Below are 17,976 nucleotides of genomic sequence, written 5' to 3'. Positions count from 1 at the left end.
TTTACAGTACGTGCTTTTTATTGAATTTGTCCCTGTGTTCAATCCTACCTCACAGAACTTGCACCAAACACCTGAGGTGTGCTTGCTTATCTTACTAATTTCAGGCCAGACTGATGGTGCTTATTCTACAGGTTGTTTCCTTATCAGCAGATAAGGAAAAAAACATAGGGAAAGTTTAATAAAAGCTAAGCTAAGAGTTAGAACGTAGCTGTTAAAAAAGGTAGCGTGATAGAAGGATCCTGTAGTTAAATATACAAATTAGACTATGAAACTTTAAGGAGTTAATTAACTCGGATGCTTTCTTAAAAACAGATAAAGGTCTTGGGTTTTTTTTGGTTTTTTTTTTTTTTTTTGCTTTTTATCACCTAGCTGAAGGACACTTTGAGTTGACTTTAAAGGTAATTTTTTTCATGTTCTGCATATTATCAACTATACTTCTATTGTTTAGTAGCAATATGAGTTATTACTCACCAGAACCTCAGTTTCTGGTGGTATTTTCTGTCCACTTTTTTAGTGATGGCATATAAACATGGAGATGAAAAAGGCTCTGGCTCTAAATAAGTATTGGTTAAAAGAAAAATAAAAGTATTTTTGAAGTACTATACTTGTAAACTTAAGTCTAGTCTCAGCACTTCTACTTGAAAACCTCTTTATTACCTGATGACTAACAAAATTATTCTAGTGGTTTTATAGAAGAGACAAAAATTATAAATAACTGCTTACACATTTGCAATTCACTCAGGAGACAGACACTCCTGTTTGAAGGCTATACTTAGTTCTAGGAGATATTTGAGCGTGTCTTAACTGTAAACTACAGTATTGTAATAAATTCATATATGATAAAAGGTTTTCTATGGTACCATTTTTAAGTGGCATATTATATGAAAATTAGCATCTGCAGTAGTACTCTCCACGACAAAGGGACTAATACACTATTAGTTGCTGTCATGTGTGTTAGAAACATGCTAGTCTATATACCACTGCTGCTTTAATTTCATAGGGCTTATAAGTGTGTTAAACTTTGTTTGCATTTCTCACCAGAAGCATAAATCCCACTGGCAATACCTGGTGGTTTTTTGAACGTTACTTTAGCCCTCACTGCCTGAAAAATAGCAGTTACTAGTTGAATGCGTGAAAGTCTATTATCAGACTTTATTGGATAATATGGATAGTAACAAGCCTTATACCGAAATTTATGGTTGTGGTTCAAAACTCAGTTTGAAGCTCATGCTAAGAAAAGGTAGATGTTTTTTCACCTACTCAAAATACAGGGAATCAGAAAACACCATTTCAGTTGCAGTAATCGGTATTAATTTGTTTTACAGTTTAAAAAAATGCATAGCTTTTGATCAGAGACAACTTGCCGCTTCTATCTGTCAGTTACTACATTGGGACATTAATGTTTTAAAAGCTCATCTAATTTGAGTAGCTTGTTTTCTCAACAGTAAGTGAAGCAAAATTTTTAGACAGTAAACCATTTTAAAACACGTAAACATTTTGTTTAGTTACACTGTTCTTAGACTAAAAGCTGGCTTAAGTTAGTATAGGAAAATAAGTGTAAGACAAGGTAAGCCACTCCCCTTTTCATTCTATACTCGCATGGTGTCTTCTAAATAAGCTGGCTGGGGTGTTTTGTTTGCTTGATTTATCAAAAATTGAAGCAACCCAGCAATTCCATCAGTTAATAACCAAACCAAACAAAAAAAAAACCCGTACAATTGGCTGGAACATTTGCTGCAAAGCATCAGTGAATTGCTGGAACATTTGCTGCAAAGCATTAGTGAATTGCAGTCTAACATTGTATATAGAAATGCTAAATATAATAATATTCTTGGCTGTCTGTCAATACTTGCAGCTTATGTTTAATAATCCTAAAGGTAATTAATTCATTTTAACAGAAGATCAAATTTTATTGATTACCAATAGATAAAGCATATTTCTCTTTAAAACTAGATACTGCATAATCTTGCTGTATATATTCTAAGTATTTGGGGAAGAAAAACTCCTGTTGACTTCAGAGAATTAATCTTTGTATCATATATATTGATGGAGCATTTCTCCTTATTTTTACTGCTCAGATTTCCAGAGAGTACAGCTGGCTGATAAGAGATGCAGAACTCTAAATTTGCATCTTTTTCTAGGATCATTAAAAAGGGTGGGAGGGGGGAAGGTCTACCAATCTGTGCCTGACAATTGACTTCACAGAATCACAGAATCGTTTAGGTTGGAAGGGACCTCTGGAGATCATCTAGTCCAACCTCCCTGCTCAAGCAGGGTCACCTAGAGCATATTGCCCAGGATCACATCCAGACGGGTTTTGAATATCTCCAGGGAAGGAGACTCCACTACCTCTCTGGGCAACCTGTTCCAGTGCTCTGTCACCCTCACAGTGAAGAAGTTTGATTTTTCTGGCAAATACCAAGATGAGGTAGTTTATTTTCAACGTAGTTCAGACCTAATTCCTATTAATTTTTGTAATTTGTGGGTTTTGTAGTCTGATAAACTTGGGTTCTGTAGGAACTTAATATACACTCATTTAAAAAAAAAAAAAAATTTAGGTTTTTGCAGTAGCCAAGAGGATCCTTCAGTACAATGTAAATTTTATCTAGTGTTTGTTTTGATTCTGCAGAACGCCTCATAATTTTGAGGGAAGAGCTTCCCTCACTGACCTTTCGGGAGAGCTAATATTTAATGGGTCTTTTTAACTCATTTGCCCTTTGATACCGATTCTTTTATCTGCTGAGGTAAAGGTACAAGAATGAAGCTTTCTAAAGAGCATTAAAGGCATCTGAACAGCTACTTAGAGTAAAACAGAGGTGTTGGGAAACAAGATATGCAGTAAAGTAAGGAAAGGAACAGAAATGAACCGGAAAAAAGATAAGAGTGGACAATTTAGCTAAAAAGGTGTTAACAAGTGCTGCTGATCCTGTCAGTAAACTGACAGAAACGTTTACTTTGCAAGGCAAGTTTTCATACTTTCTTATGCTATCGTGCGCTGTTGTGGTATCCTACGCAGAGCAAAATAGCTGTAAAACAGACAGAAGCAGCTAGCAGAAGAATTCCTGGTGGTAGAGCCTTGCCTTATGCTAGTCCTCGTTCCCAGCAACTGAGGTAGTAGGCCCTATGACATTTGACTTTCTATGGGAATACAGGACTGCTTGCATGCTGAATTACAGACTGTCTTCCTATCTGCTTGCAGTAAGGAGGCCCTGAGTTTTAGGAAGCTGTTAATGGTAGATTCTTCTACTGTATGTCTGAACATAACTGGGATGGTGTGACAAATGAGGTCAAAGATTTACCTTCACTTTTGATGTAGAACAGTCTATCTAAGAAACTGACTTGCTTCACACAAAGATACACTGAAAATATTGCAATGCAAAGTATCTTACCTACCTACTCCATTAACTGTTCCCTTCAAAATCAAAAAAAGTTGTATTTGATACCTTTATTATAATAAAAGATTGGGGGAAGGGAGAATTCAAAAAAAAAAAAAAAATGCCAGGCCCTGAATTCAAAATCAATCCAAGGCTCCCCACATCTAGTTTGGCCTAGTTCAACCACAATTTTTATTGCCTATGCTACATGAAGGTCCAATACGTTAATGTAATAGTTCTAATACTGAATTACATACATTACAATGACAAATGGTATTTTTCCTGATTTGAAGAAATAGGATGAATGCAGCATTACCTCTTAAAAACTGAAACATGTAAAACTGGAAACTGAGAGACATTAATGAATTCCTTCCTCTCACAAGCTGCTTTTAAAATCTAAAAGGGCAAGACTATCTAATAGATGCTTATTTAGCCCCCCGTAAGCTGAATTTGCAGCCCTAAAAACACATCACTCTGCATACGTCAAATTCTGTTAGAGATGTATGCAGTTTCAAGCTGGACAATATCTAATTATAACGGGAAAATACACCTAGACACCTGAGGTCAAAAGGCACTGCTGTGGGTTTACTGTCTGGCCTTTTGCATTCAATGTGTCTGCTATGTCTGCTGCTAAGCTGAACTCCAGTTGGTTCTTCAAGGCTGAATTTGTCTAACTGCTGCTCCCAATCATTACTGGGTGTATCACAGCACTTCTCCATCAGTAAGATTTAGACACAGTAATTTGTTCAGCCGCCTTTTCAAAGAGCAAGGTTAAGCTCTTTAAACTTATCTTATGGAACCTTTTTTTCACTCCTTTCTAGAATTTCCAGTTCCTACTGGAATGTTATGTTTATTGGTTTCAGCAATGCTGCACGGAAAGGTGATCTTGCTTTCCTATTCCTGCCTAATAATAACCTTTGAAACATCTAGTGACTGATTGACTTGTTTTACCGCGGGCTTTGCACTGTGAGTACACGTTTACATATTACATAAATTCTCTGAAACAATTGTAAGCACCCGTCTACTCTGTACACAGTTTTCATTGTTCATATACTACCTTATATTTCAATCAATTTTAATAGGCTATGATTGATAATCAATACAATTCAGAAGTAGCCTATTCTATTTTGCTCTCTCATTAGTCTTTGTGTCATCTGCCTACTAGAAAAAATATTCCCAAGGACATTGCTAGCAACTGGGATTTTGGGCCAACGCTAGATCCTAAAGGGATAGAATGCTGTTAGTCCTGACCCTATTAGGAAACATCAGTAAACTAACTAACTGTTAGTGAGTTAATCTTTAATCCCATCCATCATGTGCCCTGTTAATGCCATACACAGCAAGTCCCTTAAATCCAAATAGAAGGTCCTAAGTCACTGCTTTGGAAATAGAGCAATCTAAATGTGTCCTATCAGCACTGTTGCTTTTGCTAACCAGACTTGCAATCTTGTTAAAAGGGTTGCTATGTTTCTCTGAAAAGATCTGCTTTCCATGAAAACGTCTCCGCCTGATAATAATTTGTTTTGCTTCTAATTCTTGGGTGATAGAATTCCTTACGTTAAACCTTTATTTTGTCTACAGTTTGTAAGAGGTTGATTGATCTTACAGCATTACAGAAGATCCCACTGCTTTTTAAAAATACTGGAATCATGCTGGCAGTCCTCCAATTCTTTGGGATTTTTTTGCTTTCCAAGAGCAAACCGTTACCAGTGGTTCAGATAACTCAGTTCCTTAATATTCCAGGAGTAAGTTTTAAAGACCTTTTCTGGAATGATTTTAATTAATTTAATTTAATTTTAGTGAAAGAAACCTTACATTCTCCTTTGTTACATCTGCACGACTTTAACATCAGTATGATATAAGAGAAATTCATCCTCCTGCTTCCTTCCAAAAAGAGAACGTGTTAAAATGCTTCTTGACTTTCCTATATCCCTGTTTAAGATTCTGCTATCTGTATTTCTTTCCTAATACATATATTTTAATGACCTTCTATTGTTTTTAACTGCACAAGCAGGAGAGTGACTTTAGCCTAAGAGTTAAGGAAGTGATGGCAAACCTTCTATGTGTTGTGCACCAGAAATACTCACCTGTGTCAGGAGAAAATGCTATAGCAGATCTATAGTGAGAAGATTCAGTCTGGAAGATTTAGCCTATTTGCTCCTTGGGGCAGGACTCTTGCTTACGTCCGGCTCCCACCGTCTGCCTTGTGAGGTTGAGGAAGAGCAAGAGGTAGGACACTGACAGTGGCGCCATCCACCAAATCTGGCACGCACACCAGAAGTTCTTTTTTATCTCAAGATAAGTCACTGATCTGCTGGGAAAAGCTGGCTTTTCTCCCTTGCTCCCAGGACCACTGTTTCTCAAGAGCAAGGGTTTTAAAGCAGTTATTTCAGCAGAAGGAGCCTTGCATGAGCTGCTTCTTTAAGAGGAAAAAGTGGTAAATACCTGTCCTCAAACTTCAGCAGTTGCATGCTAATATCTACAAATTCAAATTCGCAATTGTAATAGTAGCCAACGTTATTCCAGCAATTCAGCAGGAAGACTGATTTTTATCTTTTGATCTCCTAGATGTATGTTTTCATACTGCAGTAACACTGCACCACCATCTGCATCCCCTTTCCAAGAGTTGTGGGGGTTTTGGGTGGAGGTCATTTTCAAATTAGGGTCCCACATTTGGTCTTTCTGTGCTCCAAAGACTTTCTGCCTAGTACTTAAAGAGTATTACACCTGCCTCCAACGTAGTAGGTATTCTTTTTCCTTATCTTCATTGTTAGTTGGGAAGATGAACGGGGAAGGGATTCTGCAGAAGGAGAAAGATCCCATCTCTCTCTGAGTACGGTAGGCCTCAAGGTGATAGTTCAAATGCCAAACTTAATGCTACGGCAGGGGTGGAAATGAAGTTCTGGAGTGAACTTCCCAATTCCCTAATGATGAATTCTTTCCCATTTTCCAAGATAGGTTCAGGCTAAAATTCCTTTAGCAATGATCTTCTGGCCAACTGGGAGGTTCCACAGGAGGCCAGTGCCTATTCTTCCTCAGGCACGTGGCCCCTTGCACTTACACTACATACGCGTCACGCAAAATTTTAGGTGTCTCAGGTATCTCCACAAGTGACTGCATTTCCCAAACATGTTCCTTGGGTCATGTGCGGGCAGCTGCTGATGCCATCGGGCCTGGGACTGGCACTGACACGGGGGCATCGGGGTGCTCAACCCACCCACACAGGTGTGCCCTGGCTGGCCAGTGAAAGTGGCCCACGGCGCTCCGGCCCAGCTACTCCCGACCTTGGAGGCAGCCTCGACCCTGGTGGTATAGTCAGAAACAAGGGGTTGGCTTATTGTCCAGCTCCAGCTGCGGTGCTCAAGTGCAGGACTGCCTGTTGGCTACCTTACAAAGCACCAGGCACCGATTTGCGCACCTCGTTATCTCTTTTCCCGTTCTTGGCTCTCCTTTTCACTGCCCTCGCCTCCCCCTTCCTCCACGCGTCTCTTCCCAAATAAGCAACCCGCTCCTTTCCGCGCCGGTCGCAGTTTAGCTGCATCTGGAGTCAAATTGGGTATTTCTGGTACAGCTACTTAGGTAATCTCAGCCTCACACGGTATCACTGATACGGTTCCCTAGGCAGGCGGTGGCCTCGCAAGGCCGTACTCCCCTGAAGGTCCTCCGTACTCCCATGCCCTTATCTGTGAAGCACGGCCGTTTCTCACGCAACTCCCCCTTAGCCACCTGCGGGATCCAGCCATCCCTCGGGCACTATCGGCAACTGCTCTCAGCTTCTCACCCTGTTATTTGTTACGCCCCGCTGTCTCTCCTGTCGCGCCCAGCCGTCTTCCACGTCCTCTTCAGTCAGCTTGACCTCAGGCCAGGGCCTAGCCGGCGCCCGGCGCCTTTGCCTGCCGCCCTGCGGGGCGCGGGGACGGCGTGGGGCAAGCCGCTGCCCCTCGGCTCCCCTTCCTGAGCGAGGGGGTCGGGCACCCCCTCTGCCTGAGTTAGGACGAGCCTCACTCACACCACTGCTCAGGGCTGCCCAGAGCAGCTCGCACCGCTGCCCGGTCTCACACCGGCCTGGGCGCCTGCAGGCACCGACCACTTCACAAGGCCACGCACCACCGCGGCAAGAGGGGCAGCGGCCCCCAGCCCCAATCCCTCCGCCGGGGGCGGGAGGGGGGGCACACGCGGCTCGCCTGCCGGCAGCTCCGCCCAGCAAAGCTTCGCCTCTGGGGCCGCACAGAGGTGACTCCCCCAAATCACCTTTCCGCAAAAACTCATCCTCCCCCCTCCATCTCCCCCGCCCACGGCGGTAGCCACCGCCCAGCGCGGCGGCGGGGGCCGGGCGCAGGCGCGCAGCGCGGCGGGCGGGCGGACGGGCGGGCTGCGCTGCGCTGCGGGAGGGGTGCTCGGCTGGGAGCCGCCGCCATGTTGTGCCGCCTAGCCTGGGCGGGCAGGTGAGAGCCGCGCCGCGGGGGAAGGGGAGGGGAAGGCGGCGGCTGCAGCGGCGGGAGCTCAGTGTCAGCCGCTGCGACACCGGCCTCGCCCTCCATGGCCGGGCGGCGAGCGTGAGGGGAGGAGACGGCGGCTGCCCGCTCCCTTCCCCTCACTCCGCTCGGCTGGCGGGCGCCGGCTCCCCCTTTCATGGGGCTCGTCGCCATTTCGGGCGGGCGGAGGCCGCGCGGCTGGTGCTGGCGCCGGGGCGCGGTGCGGGCCCGGCCTCCCCGCCGCGGGCACGGACACGGACACGGGCGCCCGGGGGTTGCCGTGGCCTCGCCAGGTGCCTCTCGGCGCTGCCGGCCGTTGTCCTTCAGCTGCGGGGGGGCCCGCCCGGCCTGCTGCCCCCCGATAAGCCTCCGCTCTCCGCGGAAGGCTTCAGTCGCGTGGGTGTGCCTGGTGCTGCCAAACTCTCTCCTCCATGTCAGGCCGGGTCACCTCTCCGCAGGGCCTGCTCCGGCTTGACAGCCTGGCGGATTGTGTTGCTGCAAGGTGTTCCTGGTTTATGCCAAGGTCACCAGTGAAAACATGAAAGGGCCTTAGGAGTTGACCTTCGTCCTAGCCCGGCGCTTCTCCTTTCATCACAGTTGTCATGTCTCACTAAAAAAGCAAGGTGGAAAACAGGAAAAAGTTGCCTGAAACGTTGTTTTCTTTGGTGGACTTGCCTCTTCCCCCTGCCCCGCCCTCTGGTCACATAGCGTGTAGTTTCAGCTTTAAGAGCAGTGCAGCACTTGTATCTCTGCTGGAAGACAAGGGGGTAGGAGAAGAAAAGTTAATGTTATGAAAGTTCTCTCCCAGAAACCCAGTGTCCGTTTAATTTTTCAGCTTGTTTATTTTTTAATGCAGGAACCACTTAACCCTTTCGGGTGCTGAGGGAGTGAGATTTTTCCAGGGACGTTCTGTCTGGCTTCTGTTTAACCCAGTCAATAAAGACTGAGTGAAGCTTTGAGTGTTAGTGTGTTACTGCTGGCTTCCTCTCCCCCCTTCCCCCCTGCATTTGCCTGGCCTGTTGGCATGTGGGTGTCTGTTAGTTTTTGTGGTGGCTTTGTGGAACACAGTGTGAGAACTGCAGCTTTACGTTGTGAAGCCCTCTGTCTGTCTTTTATGTGAATTCATCGTTGTAGCTAAGCTACAGAGTGTGTAGCTTCCAGCTCTTGAAATAGGAAAATGGGACTTCTTTATCCAAGATACTACCCCGTGTACTTATAGCAGCTGATCATAACAGTCATGGTTTGATATTATACTGAATAAGACTACTTCCTTCTTTGTTTCTTCTGTCTTCCAGAAACAGTGCTAAGGTGGTAGCGCCATTGGGATGCTTGGTCTCTAGGCAAAAGCACACTCTTCCAGACTTGCCGTATGACTATGGCGCTCTTGAACCTCATATTAATGCAGAAATCATGCAGTTGCACCACAGCAAACATCATGCTACTTACGTAAACAACCTGAATGTTGCAGAGGAGAAATACAAAGAGGCACTCGCAAAAGGTTTGTATATTCGCAATCAAGAGATGAAAGCAAAGCTAGTCCAAATGCATGCTGTCGGGAAAACGGGTTAACTTTTCTTTCCAGGGGAAATACTTTCTTTTAAAAGTTTTGAAGTAGCTAATTCAAGCTTACTTTTTTCCTTTTTTGTGAAGTGAAATGTTTTAAGGAACAACTTTTTATAGTGAGCTTCAATGGTGCTGGTGCTTAGAAACTAGGTGTAGCTAAAAGCATGAGGTCTGCACCCTTTAGTACTATAAACCTAGAAGAAACTGCAGTGATTCCTGTGGATTTAGTCTGTATTTGCAGAAGTAACTGGAACCAAAAGCAAGTCAGTAGGAAGTTGCAGTCATTTTACTGAACAAATGCTTTGTAAGGAAAGCTTAGTAACAAAATCATGTGAAGTAAAACTTGTGTAACTGGATGGTTTTCACATCAGATGTTCTGCTCATTCTTGTAAGATAATCTTAGTCCCCTACAGATGTAGGTAAGAGCAATGTGGTTAATACGCATGTCATCCAGTGAAGAGATCTGAACCTTGCTGCCAGCTATGCCACTGGGTCAAAATAAGGGGTTATCTAACTCACATGCCAGTGTGAGATGCTAAAATACACAGCAAACGATGGATTTGTTTTTAACTTCCCAAGTTCAGTCTTGAGCAATGCTAACTTCTCTGAAAACTGTTACAGTCATTCTAACCAAGCTACGCTGAAACAGTTAAATGCTTTTTTTTTTTTTTTTAAATCTTTTCAATCTTAGTTTATGGGACTGAGGAAAATGAATGAAGAGCATGTCACAATGTGAACATACTTCCTTTTTTTCCCCCTGTACTGATCTTTTTAAAGAACGTCTAGATACATGTGAGAGGCAATCAGTTCATGAAGTCACCTCTGACCGGCTGCCCTGTGGTTCCGCACTGTAATTTAATTGCTTGACAGTGAGAATTCTGAATAGTCAAGTAAACTGGAACCTTGTAGCCCCTGAGAAATATTGGGTGTGCTTGAATAATGAATGTTGATTACTTATGAAAGGTTAGGGATTTTCAAGTGTCTAAGTAAACCTAAAAATATCTCATGCAGTCTAAATTAATGAACTAATGAGCTTCTATTAAAAATTGTGACATCAGGATTGCTTGTTGCTTTGCCCTGCCGGTGGTAGATCTAGGAAAGTTGTATTCCAGGGATTAATTAGCACGAGTAAAAGTGAGGAGGGAACCTCAACTTAAAGAAATCGGTACAACTGCTGGTGATGTTCTTAATGATGAGTCTTAGTGCCTAAGACTTGAGCCACCCGTGGGGGAAAATTACTGGGTAGTAAAAATATCTGCAGTATTGTGGATCCTCTGACATATTTTTAACGTTACTTTGGAAATGGATAATGTATTGGTGGTTGTCAGGAACATGGTAAATACTTGCTTACAGTATGTTTTTTTTATGTATCCCAGTTTGGCTCTTTTCCTAATTGGCATCCCAATATACTATACGTTTAGTATCTTGACTCTTGTTATAAAACTGGGCTTTAGGAAAGACCAAAGTCTGAACTGCTGCCTAATTCTGTCAGTATTGTTATTCTTCCGTACTTAAAAACTGAGCATGATCAAAATTTTCTGCACTGCATTTCAAAGTTGTGTCACACAACACATTTAATTACCATCTGATATCTCTTGCAGATAACACAACCTTGATAATGGCTTTTGTTCAGCAGTAGAAGATAAATTATTCTTTTCTGATCATCTTTAGCGTGTTCTTAATCTATCTACATCTGCTTAGGTAACTCAACAGAAAGCTGTTCTGGGCTGAGTCTCATGGGCGTATGTTGTCAGCTCTTCTGAAAATCGGTATGCAATTCTGTGATTGCGACCAACACAGGAAGTAATGTCTTTGTTCCAGAAAGCTTTCAGCATAAGCTGTGATCTCATCACTGGCTCATCAACATGTCCAAGATTTGCCAATCGAAGGATGTAATCTTGCAGCCTAATTTTAGTGAAAGTTTGTGCCTACAAGAGTTTTTCCTTTCCTTTTTTGACAATCATTTGTCCTGTGGTGCTTTCCCCAGCTGCTCTTACAAGAAAACAAATGCCTCTTGGTAAACTTAGAAAATGAGGTAACAAGTCTCCTGAGCACCTTTAAACTTTCCGTCTTGCTTTTCTGAATTGTCATATGTGGCTGTACTGAGGAGCGTGGTAAGCTGGAGCAAAGGCCGGGGGCCCTATATACTATTAAATTCCTAGATAGGTTTGCTGTAACTGAAGGGCAAGTTACCTTTTTCCTTTCCTTTTTCATTGCTAAGTACAGCAGGACTGATTTGGTAGCACCACAAATATTATGCTGTAAGGACAGCGATCAAATACTCTCTCTGTTTCTTAGTGATCCTGGGGGAAAGGTGCCTTTTAAGAATGGTAGGATAAGCAATGACAAATACGTTAAAAATATCCTGTGTTACTTTTGGACTCCTGGCTTATAATATGTTGTATGCTCTGGATGAACTTACAAATTTCCTAAGGTTTGCAGAATTCAAGAAAGATGTCCCAAAGATGCAGTTTTACTGAGTGTTATGTGACACCTGTCATCCTTAACTGAATTCAGCATCTACCATTTATACCAACTGCATTTCATGCTTTATCCCATTCCTGTTTCTGTCTGGTTTTGTTGCTCTGGGTATGACTGTGACTGAAGGTGCAGAGACCGCACATTAGTAACAGTTTTTTTTAACTCATAGATATATTTCTGAATGGGAAAAAAATTGACCTGTATTGCATTTAAAAGTGAATTTCTGTAGAGGCAAAGTTATTCTTAAGAAAAGTTTATAGAAAACTGTATTTACCTTTTGTATCTCAAGGAAACTGTTTACTATAACATTGATTGTTTCCATCAGAAAGAAAAAACCAAGGGTGCTTGATTGAGCACTGCTGTAACTTATTTTAACAGAGCTCTTAATGCTGTTTTTTGAGACTTGTGGGTCGTATTGGAGCTTGAGTTCTTCAACCAGATGTTTTGTTCCTATGAGGTCTACTGAGGCTGTTGTAGTTTTTTAAGGGTATGAGGCAATACTGAGAACCTGTAATCCTATATTAAAACCTTAGAAACAGGAGTGCTACTGCTATGTGTCCTGCCTTCATGTGTATCTATGACTCATTTACTCCTATAGAAGACTTCCAGCACTGATTCCTGAAAGTGAGTGGAGGAAACAGCTATCTGCATTGGTTTCTTATGAGAGAAGGTATTGTAGCAGTGGGCAAAGCTTCAAAGAACTTCAGAAAAAGCATCAAAGTCTTTTAAAGTCAAAACAGCATTCAAAACAATTGTGCTAAAGCAGTGTAACACCCTTTAGAGACATAAGGCACCAGGGAGTTCTTTAAGGAGTATGATGTGTGAAGGGGGAGGAAGCACAGGGCTCTCTAATCTTGGGTGACATAAGGGTTAGCTATATGCAGAGCTGGAAACAAGGGTTAGTGTTACATATAAACTGCTCATATGGTCTGTGGAAGCTTCTAAATGGAGTCCTAATGTTTGTTTTTCTCTTAAAGTTAAAAGCCTGCCTAGACTGAGAAGGGGTGGGGAGTTCATCAGTGTTTAACAGCGGTATTTGGAGGAGAGGTTTCTGATGCGAAGTGCTGAGGGAGGGGAGCGTTTTTTTTTTCATGTATGTACTCACTGTACTCGTCAACTTTTTCTGGAGCACAATCTGTTTGCCCTGTAAATATTTTAAGGAGTTTAAAAATTGTCAGCTTGCAGATCAGTGAAGCTGACAGTAGTGGTAATACTGGGAAGCTTGCAGATGCTGGTCCTTAAAATGTTCTGATTCCACTAGTTGCTTTGTCCTACTATGGAGTGGCAGTAGGTACTTATGTACTCTTTGTGTAGTGTGGGTTGCCTGATAGGTGCAATATTGGCACATCGCATATCATTACAGGATAAGAAAAAAGGTAATTGGAAATCTTTAACGTGGCTTATGGCACTGACTGTTTAAAATATTGATAACAATCACATCCTCATTTTTTCTGTAAACATGTTATAGGCTTGCAAGACTTAAGAGATTTTGGAGAGCGATGGGTGCCTAGCTGTTAGTGACTACTGTGGTGATGTTATTTTTATTCTTCTTCTTATTTTTTTTAATCTTCTGCATCTTTAGGTGATGTTACAGCTCAGGTATCTCTTCAGCCTGCAATTAAGTTCAATGGTGGGGGTCATATCAATCACACCATCTTCTGGACAAACCTTTCTCCTAATGGAGGAGGAGAACCTAAAGGTTAGTGCTTGTTACTGTGGTTTATTGAGTCCATTTTAATTGACCCTTAGAACTGATGGTCTTTTCTCTCTTTGGGAGAGTCTGAAGGGTATTTATTTTTCAGAGTTAATTTGTCTTTCTGTGACAATTATCACCATTCTGAGGAATTCATCGTCTTTTGGATGAAAGGCAAAATATGAAAAGCTGGTCCTGTGTATCCTAGTATTTTTAATTTCTAACGTTGATTATCTCTGTGCTGCAAAATAATTGTCTATTGCTATAAATTGTCCCTTCCATCTTCACAAGAGAAAATAGTTACCCAAAGCTGTGCTAATAAAGATATGGCATACGTGTACTGCGTTCACAGAGGGGGACAGTGTGTGTTGCAGGCCACCTAGTGTAGTGGTTGGATTGAGTTGCATTAACTAACCTCTCACTGCTTTCCGTGATAGCCTACACTCTGTGGTCTGGGGCATAAACTTCCAGCCCTCTACATTTGGCAGCCTGAGGACTGAACCGTCTGAGTGACAGATCTGCAGCTGAAGGTTCATCTCAGTCGTTTCTGTGTCTGATTCAGCCATACTAGCAGTGAAGTGATCCATATGTTCTTGTGGAGCTTTCCAGGAACAAGCCTTTTCATGAAGCTTGGTATAGTTATCTTCCCAAAATGTCATGATTGTTGCTGTTAGAAGAACGACTCTTTTTCATTCTTATTCTTAACCTAATTAGTGTAGCTGTGCTAATAATTTGGCAAAGAATAGTGCTGCCACTGCAGTACGGTGTGATCCAATCGCAACAGAAAAATCTGAGGTATTGCGTGGATGAGCAAGACTGGCTTTGGCACAGATTCTCTGCTTAAGGTGATAATATACAAAAGAAAACATGAAATGTAGCAAAGACTTTATGCTCTATTTTGAACAGTCGGTAAGCTTTATATCAGTAAAAAGTCAGTGAGCCTATAATACCATCTTTTAGTTTGAACTGAATCATTCAAGGCTTTTGTAGGAAACCTGCTAAAGCCTCTCTGAGATGCACTGGCAGCTGTCACCAAGAGACTGACTTTCCGAATCTTCTGTCTGAGGGTTGGGGGGATAAAGAACGAGGAGTTCTTCAGCGTGGCACTGTATAAAGTATTCTTACATGTAATCTTACGCAGCTAATTGGCAGCACAGACACCTTCAGGCCTAGAATGAACATTTATGTATTTGAAAACCAAAAGTGTGCTAGGGTTTAGGGGAGAGGAAATAATCTGAAATCTTGGTATACGTTCATTTATACAAATGTGAAGGACACCCAGATATGTCTTTGTACCAAGACAAAGAAATCACAGCCGTTCTGTGATTGCCCTCTTAGATATGCAGATCAAACTTGCTTTCTTACCTTTTTTCCTAGACCTCCTCTATGGCGTTCCCTTGTCCTTTAGACAAGAATGTAAACTCCTGCATGTTCTGCGGATAGCACCATGACGGTGTGTTTAACAATGGTATATTTGAGTACCGCATTAAATTCTTTCCTGTTTTCTTGCTCTATTAAGCAGGTCAGGACAGAATTGTTAATGAATGATGCAACTACCCTGTCTAGAGACCTCCTCCCCTCAGAGCCCAAATGCTTCTACCTCTCTCTGTCTTTCCTCCTGTCTCCAGGACATATATGGAAATAGAAGAATGTTAAGTACCTGACCTTCTGCAATGTTCGTGGGTTTTTTTGTTTTAAAGGAGAGTTGATGGAAGCCATCAAGCGTGATTTTGGTTCCTTTGCGAACTTCAAGGAGAAGCTGACAGCTGTATCAGTTGGTGTCCAAGGATCAGGCTGGGGATGGCTTGGGTATAACAAAGAGCAGGGGCGCCTACAAATTGCAGCCTGTGCAAATCAAGACCCTCTGCAAGGAACAACAGGTCAGGTTTCTCTCCGTCCTCTCCACTTCTGTCTTTGTAGATTTCAGAGAAAAGTGTATCTGATCTGAAAAGGCTTTTTTAGACAACTGATGAGAAGAAATCACTGGATAAATAGGGCTGGAAACTGTCTGAATATCGTTCTAGCAAAATATCATTCTAGCAAAAATGAAAAACAGTTGCAGTTGTTAAAACAGCATTTGTAAAGAAGGACTTACAAACTCTGTGGAGAACAGTAGGGTTTACAGTCTGTCTAGTCGAAGGGGAAATAGATGAGGTGTATTATGGAAGCTCTCCCTTTTAGGCAATAGTTTTAGCTGAGGCTCTTTCAGACTGTTTCTGAGTAACTGAAGTAGCTCGTGTATGAAAAGTATTGGGAGGATTAAGCTTCTTACCTTTAGGTTGTTTCCTCTGACAGAGGAGCTATTCACAGAACCGTTTGTGTAGGCCTGACAACAGAAGAGAAGGTGTATATAATAACTCTTATTTTGAAATGGACTAAATTTAAAATGGTAGCCTTATAACATGCTTCCTTTGTCAATTAAATCGGCCTTGGATGGAGATAACCCTTATGGCCAAGCAAACAGAATAATGCTGGCCATAATCCCTTCTGAAGGTATTTTAACTTGTGTAGAGACACAGGGGAGTGATGATGGCAGGCCAGACAATTTCCGCAGAGGGAAGATCTCATGTCCAGTGAGAATTCTGTCCACGACGGTTGCTTCTTCAAATCCTATTGCAGATGTCTTTAGAACATCCTCTGTGGAATTCATAGAGAATGCCCATGAATACCATGTGTTGTTCATATCTACTGTCGTCATCTACAGCAATCCATGTATTGCTTATTAGTAGGAGAAAAAAGAAAATTTCTATAGGGAAATACAGATAAGGCAGATACCTTTCGCTCTGCACCCTCCCCTCGAAAACTCCCAGTTAAAAAAAAATCAACAAGAAGTATGTTTACCACAAAAGCAAGGAAAGTAACTGGTCACTTAAATGAAAGCAAACTGTTAGGGCATGAGACTCTTGTGGTGCAGTGTTTAAGGAAAATGCTTGCATAACTGAAAGATGTAAACTTTTCAAAAGGGACTTTACCTAGTTTCAGTCATGTCTTCAAGAAAGTTCTAAAGTACTCGTAGATGTTTATCTTAATCAGCTCATTTGAATCATACAGTGTATGTGCATTTGGAGAATAATTAGTTCTGTAAAATGTAGCGGTGAGCGTCTGTATGCTGGAGAGTTCTTTGTCTCCTGCGGATCAAGACTCAGAAATCTAGTACAACTTGAGGATGCAAAATAGTATTTTACATGCAAAGAATGTTCTCATAAACTTACAAAGTTTATCCTCCTTTTTTATAGGTCTTATTCCCTTGCTAGGAATTGATGTATGGGAACATGCTTACTATCTTCAGTATAAAAACGTCCGACCTGATTATTTGAAAGCCATCTGGAATGTGATCAACTGGGAGAATGTATCTTCAAGATATGCGTCCTGCAAAAAGTAGAGTGGAATTCTTGCACAGACTACTAAAATTGCACCACTTCTACTTTGATACCACTCTTGTAGTAGTGTCTGAGGCTTACAAATGAATTACGCTACTGCAGAAAACACTTAGCTCATCCAGCAAAAGCATTTCATAATCAAGCAAAATGTGTGCTTGTCTGTTTCTGAGAAGTGTTTACTTAGATTGTTGAAACTTTAAACTTGTGTGACAAAGGGAGACACTTTAAATAATCTTTTCCATTGCTTATAGAAACATAACTTACCTTTCTGAAGGTTAATGAGGTAATGGATTTCCTTGTTGCACTTAAATATCTAAATAGAAACATGTGCTTGATGTTGCTATAAACAAATAAAACTCAAAAGAAGACTCTTAATTAACTGTTTAAAACTGACTCATTTTTGGTAATAGTTGGTCCGCTTACTTACCTGCTTTGAAGATGGTTGGAGGAGTGCCTTTCGTAATTTGTTGTATTACAGGCTACGGCACTTTACTAGACATAAAGGTGGGCATAAAGGAAGATAGGCATCGATGTCCCTTCTGAACGGACTTGACCAGCTTCAGTCATCAGAAGAATCTGTGTTTTGGACCCTCGCCTTTCCTTCATCTCTTACATGAGATCTTCATTTATTGCGCTGATGCACTAACACTTGCGGCGTTATTTTGAGCAAGAGATTGCGGTACTGGCTCAGACTAAATGGTTCACAGAGGAACTCAATGGCAGCATGCAATACTCGTTCCATACTAGTTGTTAAAGCATATCCGAAAGCACCCTTTAACTTCAGAGACTGATTAGGTGCAAGCATCAAGTATAAATTGTCTCTGCATAGCTTTGTTCCTGAAGCAGTTATAACAAGTTAAACTTAATGCTTGAGGCAGGAGTGGAATACTGGTGCAAAGGCGCGTTCCTGGATAGGTCTTGAAAAGTGTAAGAAAAGGTTAGTCGTTTTGGTTACTCTGCTACTTCTGTCTTAAGTATTTCAGACTGGATGCTACTGGACTTAGTGCCTT

General features: G+C 41.9%; 1 protein-coding gene across 1 annotated transcript; it reads left to right on the top strand.

The window, feature by feature from the left end:
* The first annotated feature begins 7,684 nt into the window (after nt 1-7,684).
* Nucleotides 7,685-17,341, top strand: SOD2 (superoxide dismutase 2). Its single transcript, XM_068938854.1, has 5 exons — nt 7,685-7,819; nt 9,145-9,347; nt 13,476-13,592; nt 15,287-15,466; nt 16,823-17,341. Exons 1-5 carry the CDS (start codon nt 7,791-7,793, stop codon nt 16,966-16,968), a joined length of 675 nt encoding a protein of 224 aa, XP_068794955.1. The 5' UTR covers nt 7,685-7,790; the 3' UTR covers nt 16,969-17,341.
* Nucleotides 17,342-17,976: the final 635 nt, after the last annotated feature.

The sequence above is a fragment of the Struthio camelus genome, chromosome 3 (genome assembly GCF_040807025.1).
Source record: "Struthio camelus isolate bStrCam1 chromosome 3, bStrCam1.hap1, whole genome shotgun sequence".
NCBI lineage: Eukaryota > Metazoa > Chordata > Aves > Struthioniformes > Struthionidae > Struthio > Struthio camelus.
This window is presented reverse-complemented; position numbering and strand designations above follow the sequence as displayed.

Bases quoted from the DNA above. Each gene is read 5' to 3' on its own strand.
- SOD2 (XM_068938854.1), top strand. From the start codon at position 7,791: ATGTTGTGCCGCCTAGCCTGGGCGGGCAG. The intron at 13,593-15,286 runs GTTAGTGCTTGT...TTTGTTTTAAAG, and splicing joins TGGAGGAGGAGAACCTAAAG to GAGAGTTGATGGAAGCCATC. The intron at 15,467-16,822 runs GTCAGGTTTCTC...CCTTTTTTATAG, and splicing joins CCCTCTGCAAGGAACAACAG to GTCTTATTCCCTTGCTAGGA.